Source organism: Thunnus maccoyii, chromosome 23, assembly GCF_910596095.1.
Source record: "Thunnus maccoyii chromosome 23, fThuMac1.1, whole genome shotgun sequence".
In the NCBI taxonomy this organism is placed as follows: Eukaryota; Metazoa; Chordata; class Actinopteri; order Scombriformes; family Scombridae; genus Thunnus; species Thunnus maccoyii.
Window position 1 is genome coordinate 15681836 of NC_056555.1, and position 26861 is coordinate 15708696.

At 40.0% G+C, this 26861-nt stretch overlaps 1 protein-coding gene across 2 annotated transcripts; it reads left to right on the forward strand.

Annotated features, from left to right (window-relative positions):
• Positions 1-1199: 1199 nt before the first annotated feature.
• LOC121891216 (hepatocyte growth factor-like) lies at positions 1200-26186 on the forward strand. 2 transcript variants are annotated; one of them, XM_042404029.1, is made up of 18 exons: positions 1200-1442; positions 5138-5300; positions 5439-5551; positions 6177-6291; positions 10653-10795; positions 10993-11113; positions 11978-12096; positions 14112-14283; positions 14473-14624; positions 15752-15845; positions 17050-17189; positions 19767-19799; positions 20034-20142; positions 20235-20309; positions 22191-22328; positions 22614-22720; positions 22835-22968; positions 23374-26186. In XM_042404029.1, exons 1-18 carry the CDS (start codon positions 1385-1387, stop codon positions 23548-23550), a joined length of 2163 nt encoding a protein of 720 aa, XP_042259963.1. In that variant the 5' UTR covers positions 1200-1384; the 3' UTR covers positions 23551-26186. The 2 variants fall into 2 exon arrangements, with proteins under 2 accessions (XP_042259963.1, XP_042259964.1); XM_042404030.1 differs by having other exon boundaries at positions 14491-14624.
• The last annotated feature ends 675 nt before the right edge of the window (positions 26187-26861 follow it).

The window sequence follows — 26861 nt, forward strand, 5'->3', positions numbered from 1 at the left end:
ATGCTCTTTGATTTGAAAGTGTGTCACCGCCTGCTTTAAAAGAAAAAACTTGTGAGGTAACACGTTCTAATAAGGCACCCTTTATAAAGGGTTTATTAGTTGTAATTAATTACTTTATTAATCCTAATAAATCTTTTACTAATGCTTCATAAATAAAGTCATTCATTGAAACAACTTGCCAGGTTATAAAAAAATCTGTTTGGCTGGGAAGTCACTTTCTGATAAGCCATAAGCATGCAATTATAAACGTGAATAGGTTATCAGTAATAAGGGTCACAGGTTTCTTACTTGCACATAAGCCAGCAGCAAAAGGTAGTAATTCTAATTATATACTGTATGTTAGTAAAGTTAATAATAAAGGAGTTGGGTTTTTTTTTTTTTTTTTACAACAATCCATAAAGTATCCAATTACAAATGTTAATAAGGTGTTAGTAAATGGATTTTGGTCCAGATGCTGTGCAGTCCTATACCAGTAGGTCAGATGTCAAAAGGTCCATTGGAGTGATCTATAGAGGGCTAAAAAGATCAACACCAACAAGAGAGATTTTTCACAACCTGGCAATGTAAAATTTGTTCTTATAAATACCTTAACGGTGAGCTATAGAGTAATTTTTTTATTAACCATTACTAAGCCAGTAATTACATCTTATAAAGCCCTTATAAAAGGTGCCTTATTAGAAAGGCATGACCACGTGGGGCCATCAATAGACCATGATGAGGTTAGAAATGCCTTATATAATTAAGATACAGTGAAGTGCTATCCAAGCCAGCCCATTAAGCCAAAATACAGTATGACCTGCAAATGAGCAATGAAGCAAATCCCTAAACTGTCGTTTTAAAGTTGCACAGATAAGTGGTTTACAGAACAACTAAACCATTACAGTTATTCTATCACTGTTGGCTTATTCTGGTTGACTGGTTTGAGTAATTAAAATCTTGCTTAAGCTTAAATGATTATAAAATAAGCTAAAATGGTTTTGATGATTGGCGATTTTTGGAGAAAACTAAGTGGAGTTTTATTTGAATTCACCTTCATACATGATTTATTTTTTTATTTTGACTCTTAATATCTGAAAAAAAGCAGAACATAAGGCAATTAGTTTTAGTTTTATTTTGAAAATAATAGCCGGAAGTTGTATTATTTATTCCAGAAGACTTGACAGGAGTGAGGAGAGACGCTGATAGAGAGGAGTACACACTCAAGTAAAAGGGGGTTGAACCGAGGACGTGTGGTTTCTTGGAAAAGTGGCATCTGTGTGAGGAAGCAGAGTCTTCTGCTGGTCATCATCAGCCACTCTGCACTCCATAAAACCACCGACTCTGTCTCTCTACTCATTTTAACGCACAAACCTTCGGATTCTAAACTGCTCCCAAGTTGTTAACCATGAGGACAAACGTATGGATTTACCAAGCTCTGGTGTGTGTTGTGGTGTTGGATACAGGTAAGTCATGAAGAGCTGTGTTGAATATCTGTATCAGCTATAGTATGTGATTCATCTGTGTCATTTAACCTCATGTTAAAATATAACTTGGTTTCTTCTTTTTCTCCATGTGCAGTAAAGGGATTTGTAGACACAACACTGCAGAAAATTACACTGAAGAATGAAAAAAAAAATCAAACTAGTTAGAAAAGTGGGCAAAACCCAATTAATCTCCCATTTCTCATTTTATGCTCCAATTATGATTTTGACACTCAGGACTTGACTTTAAGTATTTTACATAAAATATTGATGCTATGTTGTGTGTACAGAATCATTTTTTAAAAATTACTATTGAGTATGGTACTGAATGAACTTGATCAAGCCCTGTCTTCCATTATTGATTTGGCGCACTGTTTGGATAACTGTGGTAATTCATTGAGGTTTGTGAAAAGACTTCCCTCAAGGCTGTTTTCTGAAGAAGAACATTCAGTAGCTGTTTTGAACAGTAAAACTTGAATGAAATAATTGAGTAGCTCATTAAACTGCTCCTCCTTTCCAAGACCTACTGGAGGTCCCGTTATTACAGTTCACAACTGGGTCTAATGCCGAAACTATTGCCTAAGATGTATTAAAACTGAAGTGTTTTGAGCAATAATATTTGACACTTGAACGTTTCCTCTTGCAGAATGAGGACGTGCACCGTCCCATTTTTATCCGCATAAATGTAAAAACCCGTGCCAAAGCGCCTGGTTTGAAGTAGCCTACATCTGTTGATGTTACTGCTTTGTCATAAAACTTTTTATACAGGTCGTGGCCATCCAGTTTGAGTAATAGACACTCTTACATCTGTTGGACTAACGCCAGCTACTGAGAGGATAATGTAATGTTGCAGTACAACCCAGGGCGCACGCACGACCGCCAGTCCCTAAAACGCATCCAAACGAGCGCAGGTTATCTGGTGGTTACAGACACTGTCCCGGCTTTACATCCGCCCCGCTGATAAAGCACTGAATTCATAGTTACCACCTCTGGGGGTGCCGACCCTGACCTGTGACCGCCCTGGAGTTGGGGAAAGTAAAATGCGCGCTCCGGATTGTGGTATTCGTGCGTTTGTCCCGGTAGAGAGATAGAAAAGGGGTGTGTTTGTGTGTGTGTGAGGGAGAGCGAGAGGGGCGTGGGGGTGGGGGGGGGGGTGAGGGGGGGTAACATCTGGCCGCTGAGCCCATGTTCCACATTTTGCGCTCTCTGAAGCAGATGTAATGTCTGCTTAATTCCCAGACAGAGGCACACCTTTAACCTGCTACTTTCCTGTTGTTCATATAATACAAATCTTTCCATGCACTGCTTTAAATTTACACATTTTGTGATTATCAGTGACCTTTTGTTATCCAAAGAAGGTTAACTGGAGTACTTATCCAGCTGACACTTCCATGCTTTGCTCAAGGGCTTAAGTGTGAGTTTCTGAGGAAGGTTAGAGTGTCATTCACTTTTACATTTTCCAAGCCAGAGTGGACAATCAGACCTGTTCCTCTAAGCTATTGCTGCCTCTTCTTATTAAATCTCATCGCTCTCACTCACCCTTTGAGCACCTTTTATTGTAATCTTCAACTTCAGCAAATGTTTGGGATTTGGAGATAGCAGGAGTCTGACTGCAAGGAGAGGAAGAGACTAAGTGAAATCTAATTGAGCAGCCTGGCCAGACATCAGGGCTGGAACAACACTGTGATGAGTGCCAGATGTGGTCCAGTGGAGCCCAAACATTAATAACACGTCCTCCCCAAAAACCATTTTCAACCATGAGGAGCCTCTAAACGCTCCACAGTTTACAATATCCTAAGTACACACACAACGACTTGTGTCGGATCTTGGCACAAGAGCATGTTGCTGTAACTCAGTAGCATGAGATTTTCCTTTGTGATTTATATCGCACTTGCCCCTAATTATAAACGGAAAACTATAGTAACTAAAGACATAATGCATGTAAAGATGTTGCTGTAGTCGTTAGAAACTGCATTTACAGTAGAGCTCCATTCTGCTGAAGGATGGGCTCTTTTTCCAGTAGGTAAAAATGAACGATTTGTATCACAGAGGATATGCTCTTAAAATATGGTTTTGTCCTGCCTTTGAACCTGCTTGGATCTTGTGTACTTCTTCCAAAGAAATGGCTCTCAACAAAGACCTATAAATAAAAAGTGTCCTTTTGCAACTTTGACAGTTCTCCAGTTTTTCATCATATACTGTACTGTGTGTTTTCTAGTGAGTGTTGGATGCCAATAGCTGAGAGACATTACATAAAACTTTATCAGTTAGTAAAAATGTTGAGTGACAGGAATTCTAAGTGCATCTTGTTTTGTTCCCCTAAAATATGAACGTAATTCGTGTTGCTCAAGATGAAAGGAATAAACTACATGTCACTGTGGTTAATCAGCAGGAGTTCTAATGAGACTTTCATGACTGTTGAAGAGTCATGAATGTCAAGTTATTGAAGTGGGTTTTTGTTGGAATCATGGATTTCCATTAAATACATCTACAATAACATAAAACTGTAACATAACAAATACAGCAGAGTAGTAAAAAACTGCTGAAAAAGCTGTGTTGGCTTTTGAAAGTAGTAAAATATGAGATATGCTTTCATGAGCATTAAATCTCCAACTGGGACACCGCAGCGTATCAGCCTGTTGGATGGACATCATTCTGTTCTCTTGGCTGTCTTCACAGTTCAGCACCAACTCTGCATTTCTCAGACAGCTACCTCGGTTTGAAGCAGGAGTGCTGGGGGGCATTTTGAGCCGGGCTTTGATCCTGGACACACTTCATACTAGCTTTTATGACACATAAACTTGTCTGCTATACCTCGGTTTGGCCAGCACAGCTGAAGCATGATCTAAAGGAAGGTGATGAAGAGCTGCAGGATAGCAGAGTTGGGAGCGGGTTCAAGACATCCATAATGATGCTTCAGTATGATTCAGGAAGGTGGTTGTTAACATGCAAACATGGGGCTTGAAGCAAACTGTAGTTGAAGGATGCTTTCATTAACAGCTGGCCACACATTTCAACAGTGAAATAATTTCAACTTTGTTCCACTTCCTCCTTTCCAAGAGTGTTCAAGCTGTAAGATACCAGAAGGAAACTCAAGGGAATATTCTCATCAATCTGTTATCAGTGAGCCTTTAGGGCATGTGTCCCCAATATTAGACTAATGTTTGATGCGCTCTAAAACAAATCTGAAAAGGAGTTTTTTGTCATTATTCTCAATCACATTGAGCTACTTAACACATGCAGAGGAAAATAATATTTAACATTAAAAAATAAATGTCAAAGTAAGCAATCAAGTAACCACGGGCGTCTGAATTAGAGGATGTGAAGCGAAACAGAGACGGAAGACAAGTCAAAACTGTCCTCTTAGTTGCAGTTGGTGTGAATGAGCAATGCCGCCTTCCATGACAAACATAGTCTTCACAGAGCTGGCCACTACACCTGCTGGGTCACATGACATATGCAGCGTTTATGCACTATGGAATAGATGGTATAGATGGGAAAGATGGTCATGAGTAAGACCTGCAAGTGTATATGTGTAAACTCAAGACAGCTGTATGATTGCAGAGTTGGATGTCAACGACAACTGGAAGCTCAGTGCTTGCAAACAGTGAAATTAATATACTGGCTGTGGCATATAATGGAGGTAGGTGTTCTCATGTGTCGTCATGCTCTTCCAGGTTGCTGTAGAAGGACTCACCAGTCATTACAAAAGTATGAGAAGACTGAGAGCCACATGCTGGTTTGCACAGACTGTCCTCAGCCCTCTTTGGTACGAAGTAGCCGATCACAGGAACACTGCGCCCGCAAGTGCAAGAAGGTCAAGAAAAACTTCAACTGCAGGTGAGATACATTTATTCTTCTGTTTCTCTGAAATCTGGCTCTTGGTTTCTAAGGTTCTATTTTGCCTCGCCAGTATTTACATATTTTTGTTGTTTATCAGTCGTTCATCTCTCAACTACTTCCCGTGTGTTTCTACAGGGCTTTCAACTTTCAAAGGCACAACAGGAAATGCCACTTGCTTCCCTTTGACCGTTTCACACACGGTGTGCAGAAGCAGGCCAACACCAACTTCACTTTGTATGAAAAAAAAGGTAAATGTTATAAATTTCAGAGGCTGACATCATGTACTCGTGTTTTTCTCATGAGAAGAGGTTTGTTGGTGGTTGTGGGTTGTTAGGTTGTTGTTCTTAGTATGCGTGTGTTGGCATTTTAAGGACTTTGGTTTCTCTGTTGACACAATAAAAGCAACTAACCCGCCATCTCCCTGCTGTTTAATCACTCCGATGAGGAGTGAAGCACGCATAAACATGTAGCAGACCTGAGTGGAGTGTAAACAAAAAAATTCATTGCTTACAATCAGACCGCAAAGGCTTTCTCTAGCGCAAGCTGTGTAATCTAGCACTTTAGAATTTACTGAAGAAATTTACAGAAACTCCCCTCCAGTGACATTTAATGAACTTCAGGGAGTTGTCTGTTTTGGGAGTAACACGCAAACTGGGACATACTAAAATGCTTGCTATAAAAAAGTCTTATTGACCATACATGGACAAAGCCAAAATAAAGTCCAGGTGGTCAAGACAGCATATGCAAATGAACTTTTAATTGATTAAACACTGTATAAACTGGCAGAAAAAGAGTACACATGGACAACTTGTATCAAAGTGAGAACATGAATGGATGTTTCAAAAGCTTTTTTATGCCTTTGCCCTCTCTCAGATTATATAAGGGAGTGTATCATCGGCACCAAGGACAACTACAGAGGGAGGAGGTCTTGGACAAAGTCAAACATAACTTGCCAAGCTTGGTCTGATAATAACATCAATGAGCACACGTAAGTCCTCTCTGTTTTAACCACAAAAGTCAAAACAAGACATACATCAGTGACATGCTCACAATGACAATGTTAGCATGCTGATGCTAAGCAGGTGTAATCTTTACCATAAAGACCATCTTAGTTTAGCTTCTTAGTATTTTTACATTTGCTGATTAGTACTAAACACAAACTACAGCTGAGAATGGGAATATCATTAGCTTTGCAAATATTGGTCAAATTTTGACCTGATGGTACTAGATGAAAGTTAAGCCAAAGCTTTATAATTCATCCTGAGGGGGGCATGAATGTGTGTACCAAATATTATGGCAATCCATCCCATAGTTGTTGAGACATTTCACTCAAAACCATAGATGTTAAGGTCTTGGTGGTGGTAGAAGAAAAGTCAGGGGAATGCCAAAGATGTTAGGATTCATCCTCTAAGAACCATGAATGTCTATACAAATTTATGTGCCAATCCATCCAGTAGATGTTGAGACAAAAGTCCAAAGTCTTTTGGATTCATCCTTTGGGCAGTATGGATAACTGTACCAAATTGCACGGCAATCCATCCAATACTTGTCAAGACATTTTAATAAAAGCCAGAAATGTCAATCTGGTGGTGGTAGATGAAATGGATAACCAAAGTCAGAAGAATTCATCATCCAGGGACAGAATTGTCACTGAGTTGTTGAGATATTTCAGACCAAAGTGGTGGACTGACTGACATACTGACAGATTGACATCGGTGGAGTAGTTACAGATACTCACTTGTCACCTAAGGGCACAGTGCCTTGCTCGGCAGCACTCCAACAGGTCTTTCAGCAGGAGAAGGTGTTAATCATTCCATTCCCCTTGCCAGATTCCTTTAGATTTGAACCAGCAGCCTTCAAAGCCGCTTTCTGTAATCTTTAGGCTTCCATTACCTTCCTGGATGCTTCTTCTCTATTTCTCTGTGCCTGATATTGAACAGGCCCCAGAAACTGATTTACTGATGTTCAGATCATCTCCTTGCACCTCGGGGGTTAAAGGAAGGTGGAGGTTTGGAGACGGTTGAACGTTTATCCAGAGTTAAGTCAGATTTCTTTCAACACATGCAGGGATGTCCTCCCAAATGAGGTTGTTTTTATGCTGCACTGTAGGCCATCAGGTGTATCCCAAAGATGTTTTCTCTCAGCTTCAGCGAGGCAAGATCAGTAAATTTGCGAAGATGGTTCTGTGCCAGCATCTCATTAGCAGTGTTCATTAGTTACGAGACATTTTAACTGCAGCGGGGAGGAGGGTTGTGAGACAGAGTAATAAGAGTTTGAAGAAGTGCAGGGTGAAAAAGAGACAGAGGGGAGGTAGAATGAAGGAAAGAAAGCAGAGATTTATAGACTGAAGTCATGTTCTGTCTGTTGTCCAGCTGAGCTCACAAAGCGACAGACATGCTGAGGGAATATACAAGTTCACTGATCCCTCAAATTAAAATACATAGCTGTGTTGGTCCTCTGTGCTCCTCTCTTTTCCTCTTCTTACATGCAGTCCCTCTAATCCTCGCTTCCTTTTCCTGAAGCAGCTCTTCACATTAGGAATGCTTTGTCATTGTTTATTTGACACACGGTTCGAGTCCCCTTCCCAGATGGCAAATGTAACATCCGACAACATTGCCCCGGCTTGTCAGCAACTTTTAACTTTCAAAGGGTCAGAGGGAGCTTTACTTAAGGGAGATTTAGTGCCACTGAGGGGTTACCTAACATGGGACTGTCCCGCTGCGTGAGAATTACCACCATAATGAACCACGCACCATTTGAGTTTCAGGTAACTATTATTTTCATGCTTGACCGATCACCGTGGGGCAGGGGTGATTTCTCAGGAGGTTCCCTTCCAGGAATGGGACTTCCACCTGTTGTCTATATTTAGTGTTTGAACCAGGTCTTTGAAAGAAGTGTGTGTTGATGCCCAGCAGAGTGTGGAGAATGGAATGTTTCTGTGCATATTAATAATAACAGATAACATTTCAGTCATTTATTTATCCTCATAGGAACCAATGGGAGGCCAGAGTGCTCACTCAGCTACAGAAACACATCCCTGCAGTTTGGATTTAATGTCAATTGCGTAAAGATACTTCAGCAGTGTTTTGATGGCAGATGTAAATATTTGCATATTAATTATGGATTACATGACTACTTCAATGTGAAAGGGGTTGTTTGTAGCGATGAACCCACAGAGAAGTATCACCTAACTCTGCAGTTCCCGTCAGTTCTATGGAGTGTTTTAGCAACTTTTAGCTCATTGTTTTGTTTTTATAGCAACTTTACAGTTCTGGTTCACTCTCGCCACTGTCATCAGCAACATTTTCAGCCACAGTAGGCTGCTGTTTTCAGCAAAAATGCTCTGTAATGCTTCTTGCCCAGCCACAAACAGCAAAGTTAGTGACTAGTTAGTGAACGTAGTGGAGCATTAGGAGATAAAGAGCTAGGAGTAGTTGGTGGTTGGAGGGGTTGGCGGAGACCAAAACAGAGCTAAAAGTAGAATTGATATTGAACTTGCCAGGTGACCAGAAAACATGACTTTCTTGTTGATAAACTTATGTTGCTCTGTATCTGCTTGGCGTGTCAACAAACTATGCCATATCAACTTTAAAGATGATAATATATGAGTGTTGTGGTCACAGCTTCTCTCCACTGCCCCCGAGTGGTCAAAAAAATCCATTATTGCAGGGTTATGATTCATAAAATCCCTGCTTGCTTGCTGTAATCTTTGAATACTTTAGTCCTTTGGATGCTTTAGCACTGATGCATGACCATGTTTGTTCCATACTCACCAGGTGCATTTTGCTAGACATTTTGCAGCAGTTACTTCAGGTCTAGATTTCATCTTTAGTGATATCCAAAATCTAGCCAATATGTTTAGCCGGCCCAGAGTGAAGCATGTGTGCAGAGTGTCTGCCTGCGCTCCTATGGGAACAGACTTTGGCAAGGAGATGAATAACTGGCTAACATCTGTTAGCGCAACATCATTATGGCTAACTTGCTCCCATGCTTTGGCCTTTTACAGACTCTCACCAGATGCAACCTGTTTTGTAAAGTGAGGACCCTTGTAATTCCATTCATAAATTAAGGATACTGTATTATGACAGAAATATATTGAGCTTGTGAGTTACACACAACAGATGTGAGTTTTGGCACTTGGCACAGTGCTGCTTTGGAAGGGAACAAGTGTGTTGTCTTTGTTATATGTACAAGTGAAATGCTGCTGTTAGTCTTAACCCTATTATATTTTTCTGTAGGTAAAAATATACAGTGTTTCCCTTTCTTTCTCCTTTGCAGTCTCTCTCTTTTTGGCTAAGTTAGATGCCTGAGCTTTCCTCTAGTTCTGGGTTGAATAATGTTGTGCATTAGTGTAGAAGCCTTGCATAAGCCCCAGGGCATTGAGAGGAGAGTACAGCAGACTCCCCCAAGAAAAGAGTCATTGCCTGGGGTAGAGTGTTCAGACGAGCTGCTGAAGGGAGGGCGGACTCTGGGTCTTTTTTCTTTTCCTGTTTCTTTTCCAGCACGTTTTTTTCTTTTTACATCATTAATTAAGAAACATGCTCCTGCCTTTTTGCTCACTCTCTTATGCTCACTTGTGCTTTTTTAAGTCACTTAAGTCAGTCACTTGTTTCTTTTCACCCTTCTTGCATACCCAAACCTTTTCCTTCTGTCTTCTCTCTTTGTCTCCCTGGGTGGGAGGGGGAATGCGGTCGGCATGGATCAGGGGGTGATGACATGCCAGCTTTTCTTCATCCTGTCCTGACAGAAGACAAATTTCACACACTGTCCATTTAGTATGGGGATCCCGTGGACCAGCTAGGTTCTGTTTCTTATAGTCTTATAGTCGCATGTTCATACTGACATGATGTAGCAGTTGACAGAGAGGGATTAGGTTTAAATGTGTTCAAAGGCTGCCAGCAAAAGACCTGCTTGGGCTGTTCCAAGTGGTTCGTAGCATTGTTCTGTGCTGCTGGTGGTCACTGTGCTGTGACAGAGTCTGGCTGCTTCACACATGAGGGAGCTGGGATATGGTAGGAATTGGTAAGGCGATCAAGCAGAAGGTGCAAACCTGGAGAGGCGAAACGTATTGATGACTTATTTTGCATAGAATTGCTAAGTCTGATCATCCTAGGATTTAAAATGGAATCTTGTCACACTATAGGGACTACCATTTCTCAGAATGAAACTTACATGTTAATGTAAATGCCTTTTGAATTTATTTGGCTTGTTACTGAGAGCAGTAGCGGGCATGTACGGTACTGTATACACTTCTGGAGCAGCCGAGCGTGCAAGCACTCCCTAAAATTTATTTAAACAGCTTACAGTATCAGTTAACACTTTCAATAATGTCTGTCTGCTCCCCTGTAGGTTTTATCCTGATAGGTACCCAACGCAAGACTTGAGGGAGAACTTCTGTCGGAATCCCAACAACGATCCTGGTGGTCCGTGGTGCTACACCACAGATCCCAACGTACGAGCTGAGGAGTGTGGCATACCACAGTGTTCAGAGGGTAAGACTCTCCCAAACAATATCACTGGGCAATTAGATTCGGGCACCTAGAAAGCAGAAACTGAGATGTGATTGGGCATTTAATCAATGTTTATGTGGTTTATTTCTCTCTAAAAGCCATAAGTTGTGTTTACAAGTACTCTACCATTCATTGCCAGAGAAGAGAAGGTTTTAATAAATGTTGAATTGTGTTGACAGAGGTTTGTATTACGTGTAACGGGGAGGATTACCGGGGCAAAGTAGACCATACAGAGAGCGGCAAGGATTGTCAGAGATGGGACTCAGCAAGGCCTCACAAACACCACTTCCAGCCCAAAAAGTAAGCCACAAAGCTGATAATCACATATTTACATTTCTCATAGACACCACAAGCACACACCCATAACAGATGCATAAAGAAACTACAAGAGTGTACTCAGCGGAGTACAGATCTCTGCCAGGTGTGTACAGTCAAGATTTCAGCGAAGATAACAAAAACAGGGACTTATTCATCTCATATAAGAATGGAATTCATTTGCAGATGCTCCAGTTCAAGATGAGACCAAACTTTTCTATGAATGTCAGTTTTTGAGCCATGACAAAGTAAGCGTTGTTTTTAGCCTAGCTGATTGCTGGAAATGCCTTTTGCTATAGAAAAGGACTGCTAAAAAGACAAAAGTCTAAGCTTCACGATAGGCTCATAAGGAATCTTATCAATATTTATTTGAATTCACAACACAACCTGCTCTCAAGGTACCAAAATTTGGCACAGATTGATCTAACATGGCAACAAGGCATGATTGGTTGTCCCTGGCAGAAACAAGATTTCAAACTGAAGCAGTTGTTGGTCACCTGTGGCCCCTACTGGCTGGTTAAGACGAGTGAGGAGTCAGCATTCAATGGCGTTATAAAATAGGTTTTTCAAAAACTGTGAACCACGAGAGGTCCTTGAGCATACAGCCATAAATGTGCACAAAACTATTAGGCTAATGGGTCCAGTAGTATGTGAGATTAGCTGCGGACAGATGCACACATGGACACACGCACACACACAACCAAACACATGATCCCCTCCAGGCTTACACCTGGCGAAGATAATGATGCTAAATCTCAGGAGAGGTAGACGTCACCTGTTGTTGTGACTTATTTCTCTCCCCTCTAATTTCTTTCTTTCCTCACTGTGTCCTCTCAATTCTATTCTCAGGTACAAGGACAAAGATTTAAAGGACAACTACTGTCGTAACCCAGATAATCGTATGCGTCCCTGGTGCTACACCACGGATCCCAAAACTCCATGGGAGTACTGCAACATCACTGTGTGTGGTAAGAGTCTACGCGTTGTATATATACTTAAAATCCCCATAAATTCACCATTTGACAGAGAGCTTTGTGGACAGAGCACCTCATCAACAAATCAACTGAAGACCAAATTATTGTGTTATTCTTATTTATGACTCTGTTAGTTTTCCTCTGTATCTAGTTCTCTTTATGTTATAACAGTTCATATCACTCGGTTAGATAGCCATTTTAAGATTATAGTGTTGAGGTTTCCTGGCTTAGTTTTTGGACAGACAGATTGCGGTTGGGTACTACAAGCTAGTGGTTTGAGGGCACCAGGGGGTTTGTTACATACGGGACTTTGGGGGTTTGGGGGTAGTTGTTGTGAGCCGAGTAATAAGCCCCCCTTCTCCCATACGGAGTCTTTTAAGACTTTTGTTTACCCAGCTTGGTGTTTCATGTGGTGCCTGGCTTCAAATCCTTCTACCTCAACAAGGGAGAGTAAATAGGTTGTTTGTAAAGGGGAGGGTCTGACTTCAGAGAGACAGAAGTGTTTTACTGAGACCATTCAAAGATGATAAAGGGCCGTTAAAAAGAGGATTACAATAGAGGCTACTATACGGAGATGGTATGAACATCATGATATAAACAAAGAAGTGACAAATTAAAGAAAAAGTGGAGTGGAGAAACATAATGCAGATATGTCATTGAATGGCTTGGTGAGCATAAAATACACTATGGCCTTCACAGTCACTAGATTTCAACACCAAATGATGGAATATCTTGTGAAAGAATTAGACTTAGAGAAACTTGATGTTGGTTTTTCCTTTAATTTGGTGCTTATATATATAATGTAAGTTTAAATAGTCATTTTATTTTGGTATGATAAATCATTTAAGTAATTTATCATGTGAAAATACTAAACATTCATTGGTTCCAGCTTTACAAGTATTAGGATTGTGGACTGTTGGTCAAACAGGGAACAAGTGAACTTTATATGCTACCGTTTGTAAAGATTTTTGAGACTTGTGTGTCGACAGAGTTATAGTTGAGATAACGTTTGCTTTCATATGTAATATAAAAGACAGAGGGGAAAATAGAAAGAATGGCTGCCAAAACAAGGTTAAGCGATTGGAGAATTTGTTCATTTTTTTCTTTGCAGGCACATTGAAATATTCCTCTCTCTTTGTCTCTGTCAGACACATACACACATGTATTTACAGTACATGTTATGATTTACAGCAAGGGCGGATGATCTGCATTTGTCCAGATGTGTGTATCCCTCAATGCCTGCCCTCAGAAAGATAAAAACCACTGACCTGTACTACACAGTGCACACAGACACTGGCATGCATTACATCAAGCCAAAGAATCCCTCTTTTCCACCCGCCTTCCCCTTTATGCCTCAAAACATTCCCTTTCCTCCTCCATCTTCTCCCATCTCATTTGTCAAAGGCTAAAGAAACAGAGACAGAAATCCGGAGGGGAGAAGTTGCTCCTCATGTACTGCTATCCCCACACTGCTGAAAAGCAGAATTCCATCTGAAATTGTTTGGAATAGTTTTCCTGAGGATAAAGTTGCCCCAGCCAGACTGGGGCTTGGATTAGATGTGATATATTTGGTTGGGCCGCAATAAACAAATTCACCAGAAACATCATTTTTATGTTTAATTTAAAAAGAATTATTCATAAATATGATGAGGCTCCAAGTTTTTATCACAACGACCTGTACCATTGTGTGATGTCAGCAAGTTAAATAACTTCTTCTTGTTGTGGATGTCCCTATGTGCAAGAATGTGGGGCACCAGTGTTATGAATACACAAAAAGTTTCCTATCGCAGATGAGAGGAGGGGGCCGTGCTACTGTTTTTGATCATCTGTCTCTAGGTTAAACATGACACATTCTTCTGGGGATTAATATCTCCCACCTTCTCTCCCTCCCTCCTTCCTGCCTTGATTTTCTGCATCTCACACTCTTCAAGAAACTTTTCTGTTGCCTTCTCTCTCATGCTTGCACTCACAATTACAATTTTTATGTTGTGTTTTTATTTCTCTACCAGACTCTAACTCCAATGAAGACACAGATGTAAATGTAACAACATCCTGTGTCCAGGGAAAGGGCACAGATTACCGAGGCACAATGAATGTCACTCCAGAGGGTGTGACATGTCAGCGTTGGGACTCCCAGTTCCCCCATAACCACTCCTTTCTTCCTAAGAACTTCAAATGCAAGTGAGTAATGCATGTTTCATGGTTCCTGACAGCTTGGATTCAGTTCTTTAAACTTTGTCAAGGAGGTAATCTGTTTATTTTGTGTGTTTGACTGTTGAAATGCCAAAAAGAAAAGCACTGAAAGTGAAACTTGAAATAGATAGCTTTGCTGCAAAAATACAGTCATCAGCACCATCATTTCAATTGTAGTTTTTGTGTGTGTTATAGAGACCTCAGAGAGAACTACTGCCGTAACCCTGATGGTGCAGATTACCCATGGTGCTTCACTACAGACCCTAATCAGAGGATAGCCAACTGCACCCACATCCCCAGGTGTGATGCTGAGGCCACACAAAAAATGGGTAAATTACTCTACAAGTTAAATTTTAAAGGAATGGGTAAACATTTTTGGGAAACATGCTTATTCGCTTGCTTGACAAGAGTTAGATGAGAAGATTGATGGCTCTTTCCAAAGATAACAAAATCCACAGTGTCTTCTTGGAGTCTTCTCATCACCATGAGTTTGTCAGGCGACCAGCATAGACTCTAGGAAGTTACCGCACCCTGCCAAGAAATATTCTGGCACATAACTGCCCGTAAAACCACAACTTGTTTATACATTTCAGTTTTTTTCAGTATGCATTAAACAAAAGAGATATAATAGCAAGCTTTAGAGTTGCTATTAAGCAGATTTTATAACTTTTGGGCAGAGTCAGGCTTGCTGGTTCCTCCTGTTTCCAGTCTTTATACTAAGCTAAGCTAGCCAACTGCAGACCCTAGCTAAATATTTACCATATAGACACGTGAGTGGTATTGTCCATCTCATCTAACTCTTGGCAAGAAAGTAAATAAGTGTATTTCCTGAAATGTCGAAATATTCCTTTAAGAATACCAGAGCTTTTTCTCAGTGCCAAACTTCAAAAGAATGGTTAATATCTTATAAATTCCTATGCAATATCCATGTAAATGCTTCAAAAGACATGTCATGTTTTTGCAAAGTGGAATTACGCTGACACTCTCTGTATTGCTCCCGTAGGATTGGGCCACATGGCAGCATGCTGCCGAATGAATTCCATTAATGGAAGAACAAAAACAGCAGACTTTGGCAATAGTGTGTGCTGTCATTTCCCATGTTTCTCTGCTTTATATTTCAGAAGACCACACATGTCAAAAAGGAGCCAGTCACTGACTACAGGCCCTCTTCTGATTCTGTTTAAGAACAGACATCATTAGATTTAAATGTTGTATCAAATTTGAGAACCACCAGTTACACAGGGGCCCTTGACATTAAATTGATCCAAACCACAAAGAGAAGCATAAACCCAAAATAGGTCTTTGTGTCTGCACATGCATGAATGTGTTTTAGTGAGTATGCCCACTCACCGATTGCATTTAGGTGTTTGAGAAACTGCTGGGCTCAGTCATTCATTGCACTCCTGGGAATATTTAACATGAACAGATAAAATGACTTCATCCTGTTCTTCCTCAGAGTGTTATGAAGCCAATGGAGAGACATACCGGGGCACTTTATCCATAACTCGATCAGGGATTCCTTGTGCAGACTGGACACATCACATAAACAGGTAACAAAATGCTGAACATGTTGAAATGCTGAAAACTCAATCCACATATAAACATGTTTTTGTGCACCTCCTGCTAACTCTTAGTCAAGCTTGAGCTGTACTGAGAAACACTGCGAATATTTCCTAGAGAAGCTGACATTCTTTTCAGCTCTGTTGATGAGTGTTTGTTGAGAACTTAGCTCCCATTGCCTTGTGAAAATCCCTTTCGTATGAATGAAGCTAAGTAGTGAAAACAAACAGCAAGAGGAAATCAGGGGTTCCTCAGGGGTCAATACCAGGCCCAATTATTATTCATCTAACTGACGAGAGGAAACCCTGGGGTGCTCTCCAACTGACCCATCCTGACGGAAAGGTTGCCCACTCCAGTGCTGTTGCTTCATGCTGAAGTCAGGCTGTTGGAATTACTTAATTTACAGGAATTTTAAAAGCCAAAATGGCACAGACAGATGGACATGTTCCAGAGCCGACCCCTGACCCCAGGAAGTGCTTTTTTGAGGAAAGTAGATCAAAGCCAATCAGCTCCCTCGCGTAGACTGCAGCCAGCAAGTCTACCCTGCTCAAGGTCAAGGGTCAGCCCAGGAAAAACTGCTGAGAGCTACAGCTTGTTTAACATTCTCTTGGGAAGTGAAATTATCTTCACCCCCTGACAAATTGTTGCCCATCGCTTAGCATTATTCTTGTGTGTGTATGTCCAAACTCCTACCTAGTAATTGCTTTTCAGGGGTATTTTGTATATCTGAGCAGATTACATTTAATTCTCGCAGAGCAAAGTGGAACGCTGCAAAAAGACACACGATTAGATGTGAATTCCTACAAATCAGGAGCACAACCAAATCGTTCCATAGAGGATGTGGCTCCTGCTGGTCTGAGCTCTGCCGAATGCTTAGAGTGCATACTTTCATACTCCCATGAGCACTCTTCACAAAACTCTGCGTTTCCTTCTACGGGCTCTGTGCAGCAAATGCAGAGGATTCATTGCATTATAGGAAAGCCAGAGTCAGACTTTCCAGGCAAACCATGGTTACTCACAGTGTCTATGTACTGTATGTGCGTGATAGTGTATGCGCAACTCCATGTATGCACATGCTTGTGTGTTTTTAGAGTGTGTATGAATCTTCATAAGACATGGCCCAGTGTTAGCTCTGATACACTGTGTGCAAAATAACAAATGGAATATGAGAATCTGTATTTGTGTGTTTTACAGTGGGGATTCTCACTCTACAGTATCCCATGTAGGGTTGGAGAAGAACTACTGCCGGAACCCAGACCAGGACAAGCATGGTCCTTGGTGTTACACCAACCCAAATAACCGCTTGGCTTGGGACTACTGCAAACTGAAGCACTGTAAGTGACTTAAATAATCTTGTCTCTTCTAATGTCTGTCTCTGTAAGAGCAGATGCATCTGTGAGGCTGTTTACACCACCGAGACACGTTGCCGTTCACATCTGTGTCTATCATGCGTCTCCAAGGTGTCCAGCTGACCACTTGCGTTCTGACTTGTGTTCTTACTGCCTACGTCACTTCCGCTAGAAGATCAAAGGGCCCCGCGCACAGTTATTACGTCAGTCTATCACCAGACAAGTGCCAGATTTGTTCTGCATGGGCCAGCTAAGAAAACAAAAATGTTTCAAGAACTAGTATATATGTATGGGCTATTCCAACTGTTTAGATTGGCAGGACAAAGTAATTTGGTGTTGGAGAGCTATCACTAAAACAACCACCATGTCCTGCATTGATGACATATTTTTCTGTTACATCCTTGTCAGGGATGTATCAGGATGCATTAATGTTTACACTACAAAAGATATGTGGTCAAATGCATCCCAGAGTGGTTTGAGTGATCAGAGTCACAATACGTCTTGGTGGTCGTATACCGATCGCCCAAGACGCATTTTAAAACCAAGTGGAAACAGGGTCTGCGTTATGTCAGCCATAAATATTAACAGACCCTTTGAGCACCATAGTAGAAGGGATGTGAATGACACACATGTTGTATAGTGCAAGTTTTAAGTGATCTTTTTAGCAGACCCTTAAAGACACAGTTTGACATTTGGGCAAATATTTGCTTTCTCACTGAGAGTTAGATGAAAAGATCAATAACACTCTCATGTCTCTACAGTAGATATGCAGCTAGAGCCAGCAGTTAATTAGCTTAGCTTAGCACAAAGACTTGAAACACCTGTAAACCCATAACATATCGGTTTTATACTTTGGTTTTTGTGAGGCTTAAACAAAAGAGATACAATGTTTTGAGTGAGCATTAGAGGTGCTGGTTGGAGCTGTTTGTGCTGTAGTCTTTGTGCTAAGCTAACCAGCTACTGGCTTTCTGTATTTACTGTATAGGCATGAGAGTGTCAATCTTCTCATCTGACTCTCAACAAGAAAGTAAACTAGCCTTTCCCCCAAAATTTGGAGAAAAATAAGGTGCATGGTCTTCCAGAACCAATTAGGAGGATAAAGCAGAGTACAACCTCTCCTGTACGTTTAATACAAGCTGTGAGAGTTTAATCAAAAATTGTAGAACTGTGAAAGGAGTGTCCATATATCTGCGCTGTTATTCAGGACTTGATCCCTGTTTGGGGGCAAACACAGCGCCTCCATTGCTGCCTATACAGATGCACTCTGTGCAGTGCACAAGCAGTGGTGAAAGTAGGAATTTGAGGAATGTGGAGAAAAGTATTTGCAGTGTTTGGAGTTCTGTGTGTTTTCACACCTGTGGGTACCTGGCTAATTGCTGCGGAAAGCAGGTGTGAATTGTTAGCTTCAGAAAGTTACAAAATTGGCACTGTCCAACATCTGAAGGGAGCTCTTCACCACTTAGGTTCATGGCGTAACCACCATGCTTTTGTATACACATGATTGCCACTCCACATATCCTGTATTCCATCAGAGCGTCAGTTGTGCACATGGTCTGAAATGTAGCTACGCATCCACAGCAAGCAATTGAGCCCATGAACGGTGAGGACAGTGTATTATGATAAGGAGTAAGGTCAGCAGAAGTATTTGAGCAAACAACAATAACAAATAAAAAAGGTTTTGAAGAGAAACAAAAGAGCTTGTCATGGTTTCCGCTTCTTCTGCCGTCATCTTAACATTAACAATATTGTAACGCATGTTTATGCTGTGCAAAACGGAAAGCTCTCAAGGAAGATATTGTGACGTCAGCCAAGGATGATTGTACTTGATCTGCCTTCCTGCTCCCTTTAATCCTCCAAATATTTACAAAGTACACCGGCAAGTATGTGAACAATGCAGCACACATCACAGCTGCTTGTCAATTTATGCATGTTTTTAAAGAGCAAGTATTTCACTGTCCAGCACCTCTGAAAGAGCATGAATGGGCATCTAGTATAGGAGACAGAGTGGTGGTAATGGAGGCACATACAGTACAGTAAAATAACACAAATGATTTAGCTTTGCAGCCTTCTTTGACTGCCACTAAAGGGTCATAACTGTTTTTTCAAACAGCTAGTGGTTTATGTAATCTGTTAGCCATGTTTTTATCCAATTGGTGCAGAATACACAATGTTCAAACACCAAACAGATGCAGGTTTCTGCTGCCATCCTTTCCATGTCATCACTTGAGAAAACACACACTCAAGTGGCTGGACCCCCTTTGGCTGGTTTCAGTCTGGCTGCATAGAAGAGCTTCTTTCGAATGGCCGCACAATAATTTCCATAATGTAAAACATGTCTTCCGTGAAGTTTTTGAGGTCTTGAGCAAATTTATTTGCTGCGGTTGCTGACCGCTATAGCCTGCAACAATGATGCCGATTGACAGATAAGTTTTTATAAAGTGTAGAAGTGTGTCTTTTTCAGTGAGGTTTCATGCTTTGTGTGTCAATGTATGGTCAGCATTCTGAATTATTTCCTGCTGCTGGGTCTGTTCTTACTGATGTGCTTTGCTTTAATTCTATCAGGTGAATCAGCTACAGTGGCTCCTCAACCAGAGGGTGAGTGTAATTTTTGCTTATCTGGCTTTCACCAGTCTAGTCCTCCTCTTGTCTTTTTATCTCTAATCTTTCGCCCTTTCGCTTTTTACTCTTTACATCACATCCCTCTGTTGTCATTTACCTGAAAAAACATATTTTATGTTTGCTTTTTAAAGTTTTAATAAACATTTTCCCTTTGAAATGTAAATAATATATCCATCTAACATAGAGTATCACAAATGTCTTCTTGTCTAGCTCTAACCAGACCCAAGATATCATGCTTTGTGCATATAAACACCAGAATTGTTGGAGGACACCAAGTTCAAGGCACAGATGGCAGCTGGGTTGTAAGCATCCAAAGAGAGTAAGTCATTTTACAACTGTATATTTCCTATATCCCTTTAATGATTTTACATCTACTGTAATGGTTAAAAACATGTTCTCATATTTTCTCAGGAAGGTTCATTTGTGTGGTGGCTCACTGATCAGAGAAGACTGGGTTTTGACAGACCAACAATGCTTCACGTCCTGGTAATGCTCCACATTCTGATACTTATCCTTTTTGTTCTCTAACCTTCACCAAATCCCTCTCTCATGTCCCTCTTACATGTACTGTATATCTTAAACATGTTTCTTTTCCTCTTACTGCCCCTCTTTTCTAATGTTTAAAGTAAAGATGCAGGCTATATCCTGTTTACTGAGAGTTACCCACTCCCAGACAGGCCTGACCTGAGATATGGAACAGAATTGTTTGGCCTGTTTAACTTCTGTCAAAGCCTGTCATACACATATATTATCTCTACATCTGAAGTAGTGGCTTTATGAAAATGTCCTTATCTCTCTAGTAATGTACAGTACTTTACTGCATCTACTTTACATATGGGGTAGATCAGTAGCTTTTAGCTGATGTCTTTAGGCACAGTTTGTGTCATGGAATGAACCAGGGTTTGCTTCTTGTCTTGCTGTTATGTCTTCACAATGTGCATGTTTGCTCTATGAAATGGTTTTATATAAAATATATATATATATATATATATATATATATATATATATATATATATATACTGGATATTTAAATTTCTAGGATTGTGGGTTTGTAAAGATTTCTTGTAGCAATGAATACAGAAATGTGCCTATTTTATTTTTCATGCAGCAACTTTTTGAAAGCTATTGCAGATAATTCATCTGACCACATGCAATATTGCAATTCTTATTGCAATTTCTTTTTATATATGAAGTGTACAATAAATGTACTGCCCTGGCTCCACAGTGCTTAAAGGTAGAGTCATTCTGGAGAAAGATAGTTGATGTTTGAACTAAACACCCAAACAACCCCTCCCTTCGTGCTCCTTCAGAAGCTCCAAGGCAACGACCAAAAGAGAAATATGGCACTATTCAGAGCAATGCATCAGCTGTAGATTCACTTCTGTTCCTCTTACACATTATCACGAACAGAAAAAAAAAATTCGTCTCATGTGAGCACAACAGTCCATCCACACTCTCCGTCTCTCTGCGGCCTCCCCACTTTTCACTCAACCTGAGTTCAACATCTCTGACCACAGAAGCAGCCGTCTGTCAGCTGCAGTTCCTGGGGGGCTGAGAGGACAGCGGCCGGCCAAACTGTCTTCACCAGGCTGACTGACAGCACAAATTTACTGAACCAAATAGTTTGCATGTCGGCTCCGCTGAGAGAAATTTACAGTGTTTGCATTTATTGATTCATTGATACGGTTAATAAGTTGAAAACACATAAACAGCAGGATATTTGTGTGATTTAAACAGCTGCCTGCTCAGATTACGCTTCACTATACGTGACAGAAACAGATTTCAGAACGTAAAAAACACGGGGGGGTCTCAGTGAAACTGCCTAGGATTCAGTGTGGACTGATACATGTAATAAAATGGAAGCGTATCTGTTCTGTGAGAAAAACACTATCTATGTGAATTGGCCACGGCCTCACTCAGTTTTCAAGCCTTCCCTCACCATTCAGCGGTTGCTGACGCAAGACTGTCATGTCCTCACACAGACAGCTGCTCTGATGACTTCCCTCTGTCCTGTGCATGAGCACAAACGCCCCCTGCTGTTGATTGGCCAGAGCAGTGTTGTGTGGCTCGCTCTGAGCCACTGTGTTTACATGCCCATTTACAGAGTGCTGTGTATGGACATCAGACAGAAAGTGTATTGGATTAGAATCGCTGACTTTACCTTTAAAAGTAAGAGCACTGTAGATCTGTGCACAACTAATTTTCTCTAGAATCTCTAAAATTCTCTAAAAAGTTTTAAGGGATCGTATTTTTTGCTAAATGTGTTGCTAATATCAGTTTAATCTCTGATCAGTTAAATCATTGATAAGTTAAATCATTGATAAAGAGGGTGAAAAAAAATCTTACAATGGTCCTTGTGGTCATCAGTGTTCCAGATCTCAGGGAGTACAGTGTGCAGGTCGGTCTACGCCACCTCAATGAGTCCTCAAACCACCCAAGACTACGCATCTCTCGTCTGATCTGTGGCCCAGAAGGATCCAACCTGGTTATGCTGAAACTAGCGGAGTAAGTACTCACCTACTCAGTAGGTCTCCAGGAGTTCTGATGTTAGCATGTAACTAGTCATAAGGTAAACAGGCCTGTGGTTAGTATGATACAAATGATTAGGTAGTTTTTTTTCCCGCCCAAAATTTTAAAATTTTAGTTAATTTATCATTTTACCACATTGATTTTATGTTGTTACTTCAAAAATGAAGTAAAATTAAGTATTATGAGGAGGGACTTTTATTTGTGTGCGTACAGTATGTTTTATTGTGACTATAATTTATGACTATTTTATGTTTGTCCTAGTCCTGCCCCTGTGTCTGAGGGTGCCTCCACTATTCATCTTCCAGTAAAAGAGTGTCACATCACCGAGGGCACCAACTGCACCATGTATGGATGGGGGGAAACCAAAAGTACTGCCTTCTTTCACTCATATACCAAGCCACTTCCCACTTTAACCATTATTACGACAAAAGGATTTCTCTAAAATCAAACACTCACTATTTTGTGTATCTTTCTCTGTACAGATACAGAACGTGATGAGACACTGAATGCTGTGACTATGCCAATGGTCAACAATGACATGTGCTCACAAATCAAAGGGGATGCTGGGGAAAGCAGGATATGTGCTGGCGGCAAGAGAGGAGAAGGTGTATGTGATGTAAGGATCTCAAATCTATTTCTGCATCATGAAACAGACATATGACATCAATGTACAGTATGTGAAAGATATTTTAACCAATTTAACCACAAAAATTGTAGATATCTAGTTTCCACAGTGAGGTCTGTGGATTATCTTCGGACTATTAACTGGGATTATTTTTCTGGAAAGACATTTGAGTATTTGGGTGGAAGCAGAAGTTTCAATGATGAATATCTCAAAACATTTGGCAACTTAAATTGAAACAGTTTTTTATAATTTGGGTGAACTGACCTTTTAAGCATTCTTTTGTGTTTTAGACATTTGGGGTTTGGTTTACTTTGAAGATATACAATGGAATACAGCATAATGTCATTAGTAGCTTGCTTCCTCACTGACATAATATTGTCCATCCTGTCCGTGCAGAAAGACAATGGTGGCCCATTGGTCTGCCAAGAACATGAGCGCAAAGTCATCATTGGTGTGAGCATCCAAAGGACAAAATGTGCCTCATCGCAGCCCGCACTTTTTGTTAATGTTGCTTTCTACTCTGAGTGGATATACAAAGTGTTCAAATTTTACCCCAGTTTGGAGAGGAACTGATGGTGTGGTGTGAAAAATCAACTCCATCCAGGACTGTACCACAACCTCTAAGGGGAGGCGCAGCTTTGGGCCAGAAAATTCCAAGACCTCTCCAACATGGACCACAGGGGAGGAATGAGTTTCAGGAAAATGACCTTATGGAAAGTGGCCAGTTTGGGATTTTTGTGGCCGAATTTGTCATTTTATGAAGAGGTCAGAAACTAGTGATTGGAGCAATCGAGACTGGATATCCAAATGGAATCTTTCATTTTGCAAATGAAGACATCCAGGTTGTTAGCCTTAATACCTTTTTTTACAACCAAAGTCTTGGGCACATGGACGGCGGACTAATTGTATTTTGACATGTTCAGAATTTCTGAAGCCATGCAAAGACAATGAGAATGACACTTGTGACTCAGTATTGTCTCCTGGAATATACTTGAATATGGACAGAATCCAGTTCACGATGGTTACCTCATGCGGTAGCTTCCTGTGACTGAGAGTTCTTGTTTTTTTATGTGTTGTGCTGGACTGCAAAACATCTTTTTACCTCCAACACAAGTGATGTGGATGGACACAAATGGCGTTCCTTAATGTCAACAAATATACTAATCTGTTCATAAGTTTTGGGATACCTTACAAATATCACTTCAACAGTGATGAATGTTATTAAGTTACTAAAAGAGTCCAACAAAGAACTATACTAATACCAAAAAAGATGAAAAGCAAAAACATGAAAAGGTCATTATAAACTCATAATTAGGTAGTAAAGACCCTAAAAGTCCCTGCGAGAATATATCTGAGAATCCACATCTGTGAGTCCGATAAGTTCAAAAATGGCTTCAGATATACCACTAGTTAAGTATGTAAGATACACCATTGCTGCTTGAAAAGCGAACTGCAGCAGACTTGGCAAACTGTGCAGTGCTAATTGTGTGCAGTAGCTGGACTACCTTTTCCCTAGTTAGCTGTAACTGTTAGTTTCCCCATGAGAGGGTCTAAGTAGGACTGAGCGAACTGCTCCAAATCTTATGCTAATATTTGTAGCATGAGAGAGAGAAGAGCCATGCCAAATATAACATGGCTATTTGGTCTCCACTTTGGAGGGAACTGTGGCCCCTGGCGGGCTGTGTGTGGTCAGTAGGATATTTTATACTTTTTTTGTTTCATAGAAGGTGACTCCTTATGTGCATAACTGCAGATTTATTGAGTATGTTTCTGCCATGCTGTAAGATTTTATAGGTCTTATAGATCTGGAATATTTTTGGTTCACTTAGTAACATCAGATTGGCTTCTTCTTGCCTCTGATTATGTTTAATATTTAAAGAAACTGGTAGCTTGTAAGTAGTAGTTAGGTATATTTATTTTTTTAATTAGGAGATTACATTGTTGTAAACTGAATCCAGATTTTGGTGATATTCAGATTTTTGTTTCTTTGCTCTGAGAGTAATGAAGGCATTTGACTCCCATGGAATAGCCACACAAACATCAAATAATTTGATAAGGACACCATTCTTCATATAGTCACAGTTATATTTCAAGGCTGTTGTTTTATGCTAATTTTGTGTTTTTTTGCCAATATTTTCAAATACTAGCTAAAATAGAGACAATAAAATAATTTATAATAATGAAACTCTTAAAAGTTTGTTTACAACAAAACACAATGTGGAAACATATCAAATTCAGGCAGATTAGGCAACTGAAGCCTAATCAATAAGGAACAAACCACTACAGTTGAGGATGTATAATTACAATATCATTGGCTACCTGTTGTTGGCCATTTCTAGTTGATAAACAAAATGACAATTTATGAAATATTATAAATATGTTTGATGCTTGTTAGAGGTTAGATGACAATTTACTTAGCTAATTAGACTTGGACATGGATGTGTTTCTCTTAAATAATTCAGTCTATGACCATTTGCAAACGTTTTCAAAAGGCCAGATGATACCTATTGCCCTAAATTCCCTAAATGATACCACAATGGCCCTGTGATTCACCTCTCATTTAGCATTAACAGGACTGTATTTTACTGTGTTTGTGTGGCTCTTACCTGAAAGTTTAACCATGTATTCTATTCTCAGCTCTGAGCTGAATGTTCTGATTATCACATGAAAACTGGTACAATAAAGGAACAAACATTGACACATTAGGCTTTAAGACAATGGACTGTATGTTCCCACCAGTCAGTGAGTCATTTTGCTCTTTGTTCAAAATACCAAAAAGTACTTTGAAGTAAAAATGATCAGCGTGGCCTTTATTGTGTTTTGAGGACACATGCAGTCCTCTCAGTAGCCCTGTGCAGGTTACAAACAAGATGAAATTTACCGGAATAAAACTTAAAAACATTAAACGTGACTGACTGATTATAACAGTGAAACCAAACATCAAATATTCTTAGTGATGGACCATATAATTTTATTGTGAATTGATCTGTTTTCTTGTCAACCATGCTCTTATTTCATTTTAACTGTTATTTAATTTACCGTTATGTAAATAGCTCAGTGCATTGTGTAAATTACAATTTGTAATTTTTGTAAATATCATACTTAATATTTTTACTTTGTGACGATTCTGTTTATATTTGTACAATGTAAACTATAACAGCTGCTATTTTTGTGTTAGTGAGTTGTTTTATACCTATGACCTTTTTCTGAATTTTGTAGCCTTCGTATTATTCTGATTTTAATAAACAACTTGATGTTACATTTAGCTATAAGCTCTACCTCTGGTTCTTTCTCTTAATATTTTGCCATGATTAAAAGTGTTGTAAGGAATATGCCAGCAGGACACACACAGAATTTGTTTACTGAGTGTTTTGTTTACTCCATATATCACCCAGAGCACTAGTACATGATAAATATTCTTAAGTGGTCGAAAGTTACAACCACTGTAGGACAGAAATAATAACATTTCTTTTGGATACCGAATTTGGACATCCCACACTCAAGTGAGATTCAATTTAATTTGGATAACGATTTTGAAACTTGTGGTTGCTCAATATGAGATAAGATATACTTATTCCTCCAAATGTGAGAATGATTTTTTTGTATCATATTATATTGAGGCAAACACTGCTTTCTTTGGGAAAGACTTTTTGGTAACCCCTCATAGAGCTATCAGTAACACCAAATTTGGCCTCAACTTAAGGTTTGGATGAGAAAGTCATTTCAATAACTTGCAGATGATACATAGCAGTTGAAATCACATTACAAATGTCATATGGAGATGTAATTCAACTTATCTGGCTTCATGGTGTCAAATTCCGACAGGTCATTTTGCCAATAGGCCACTTCCATGCTGCTGACCAAGCTGTTTGCCTTCTGATCCC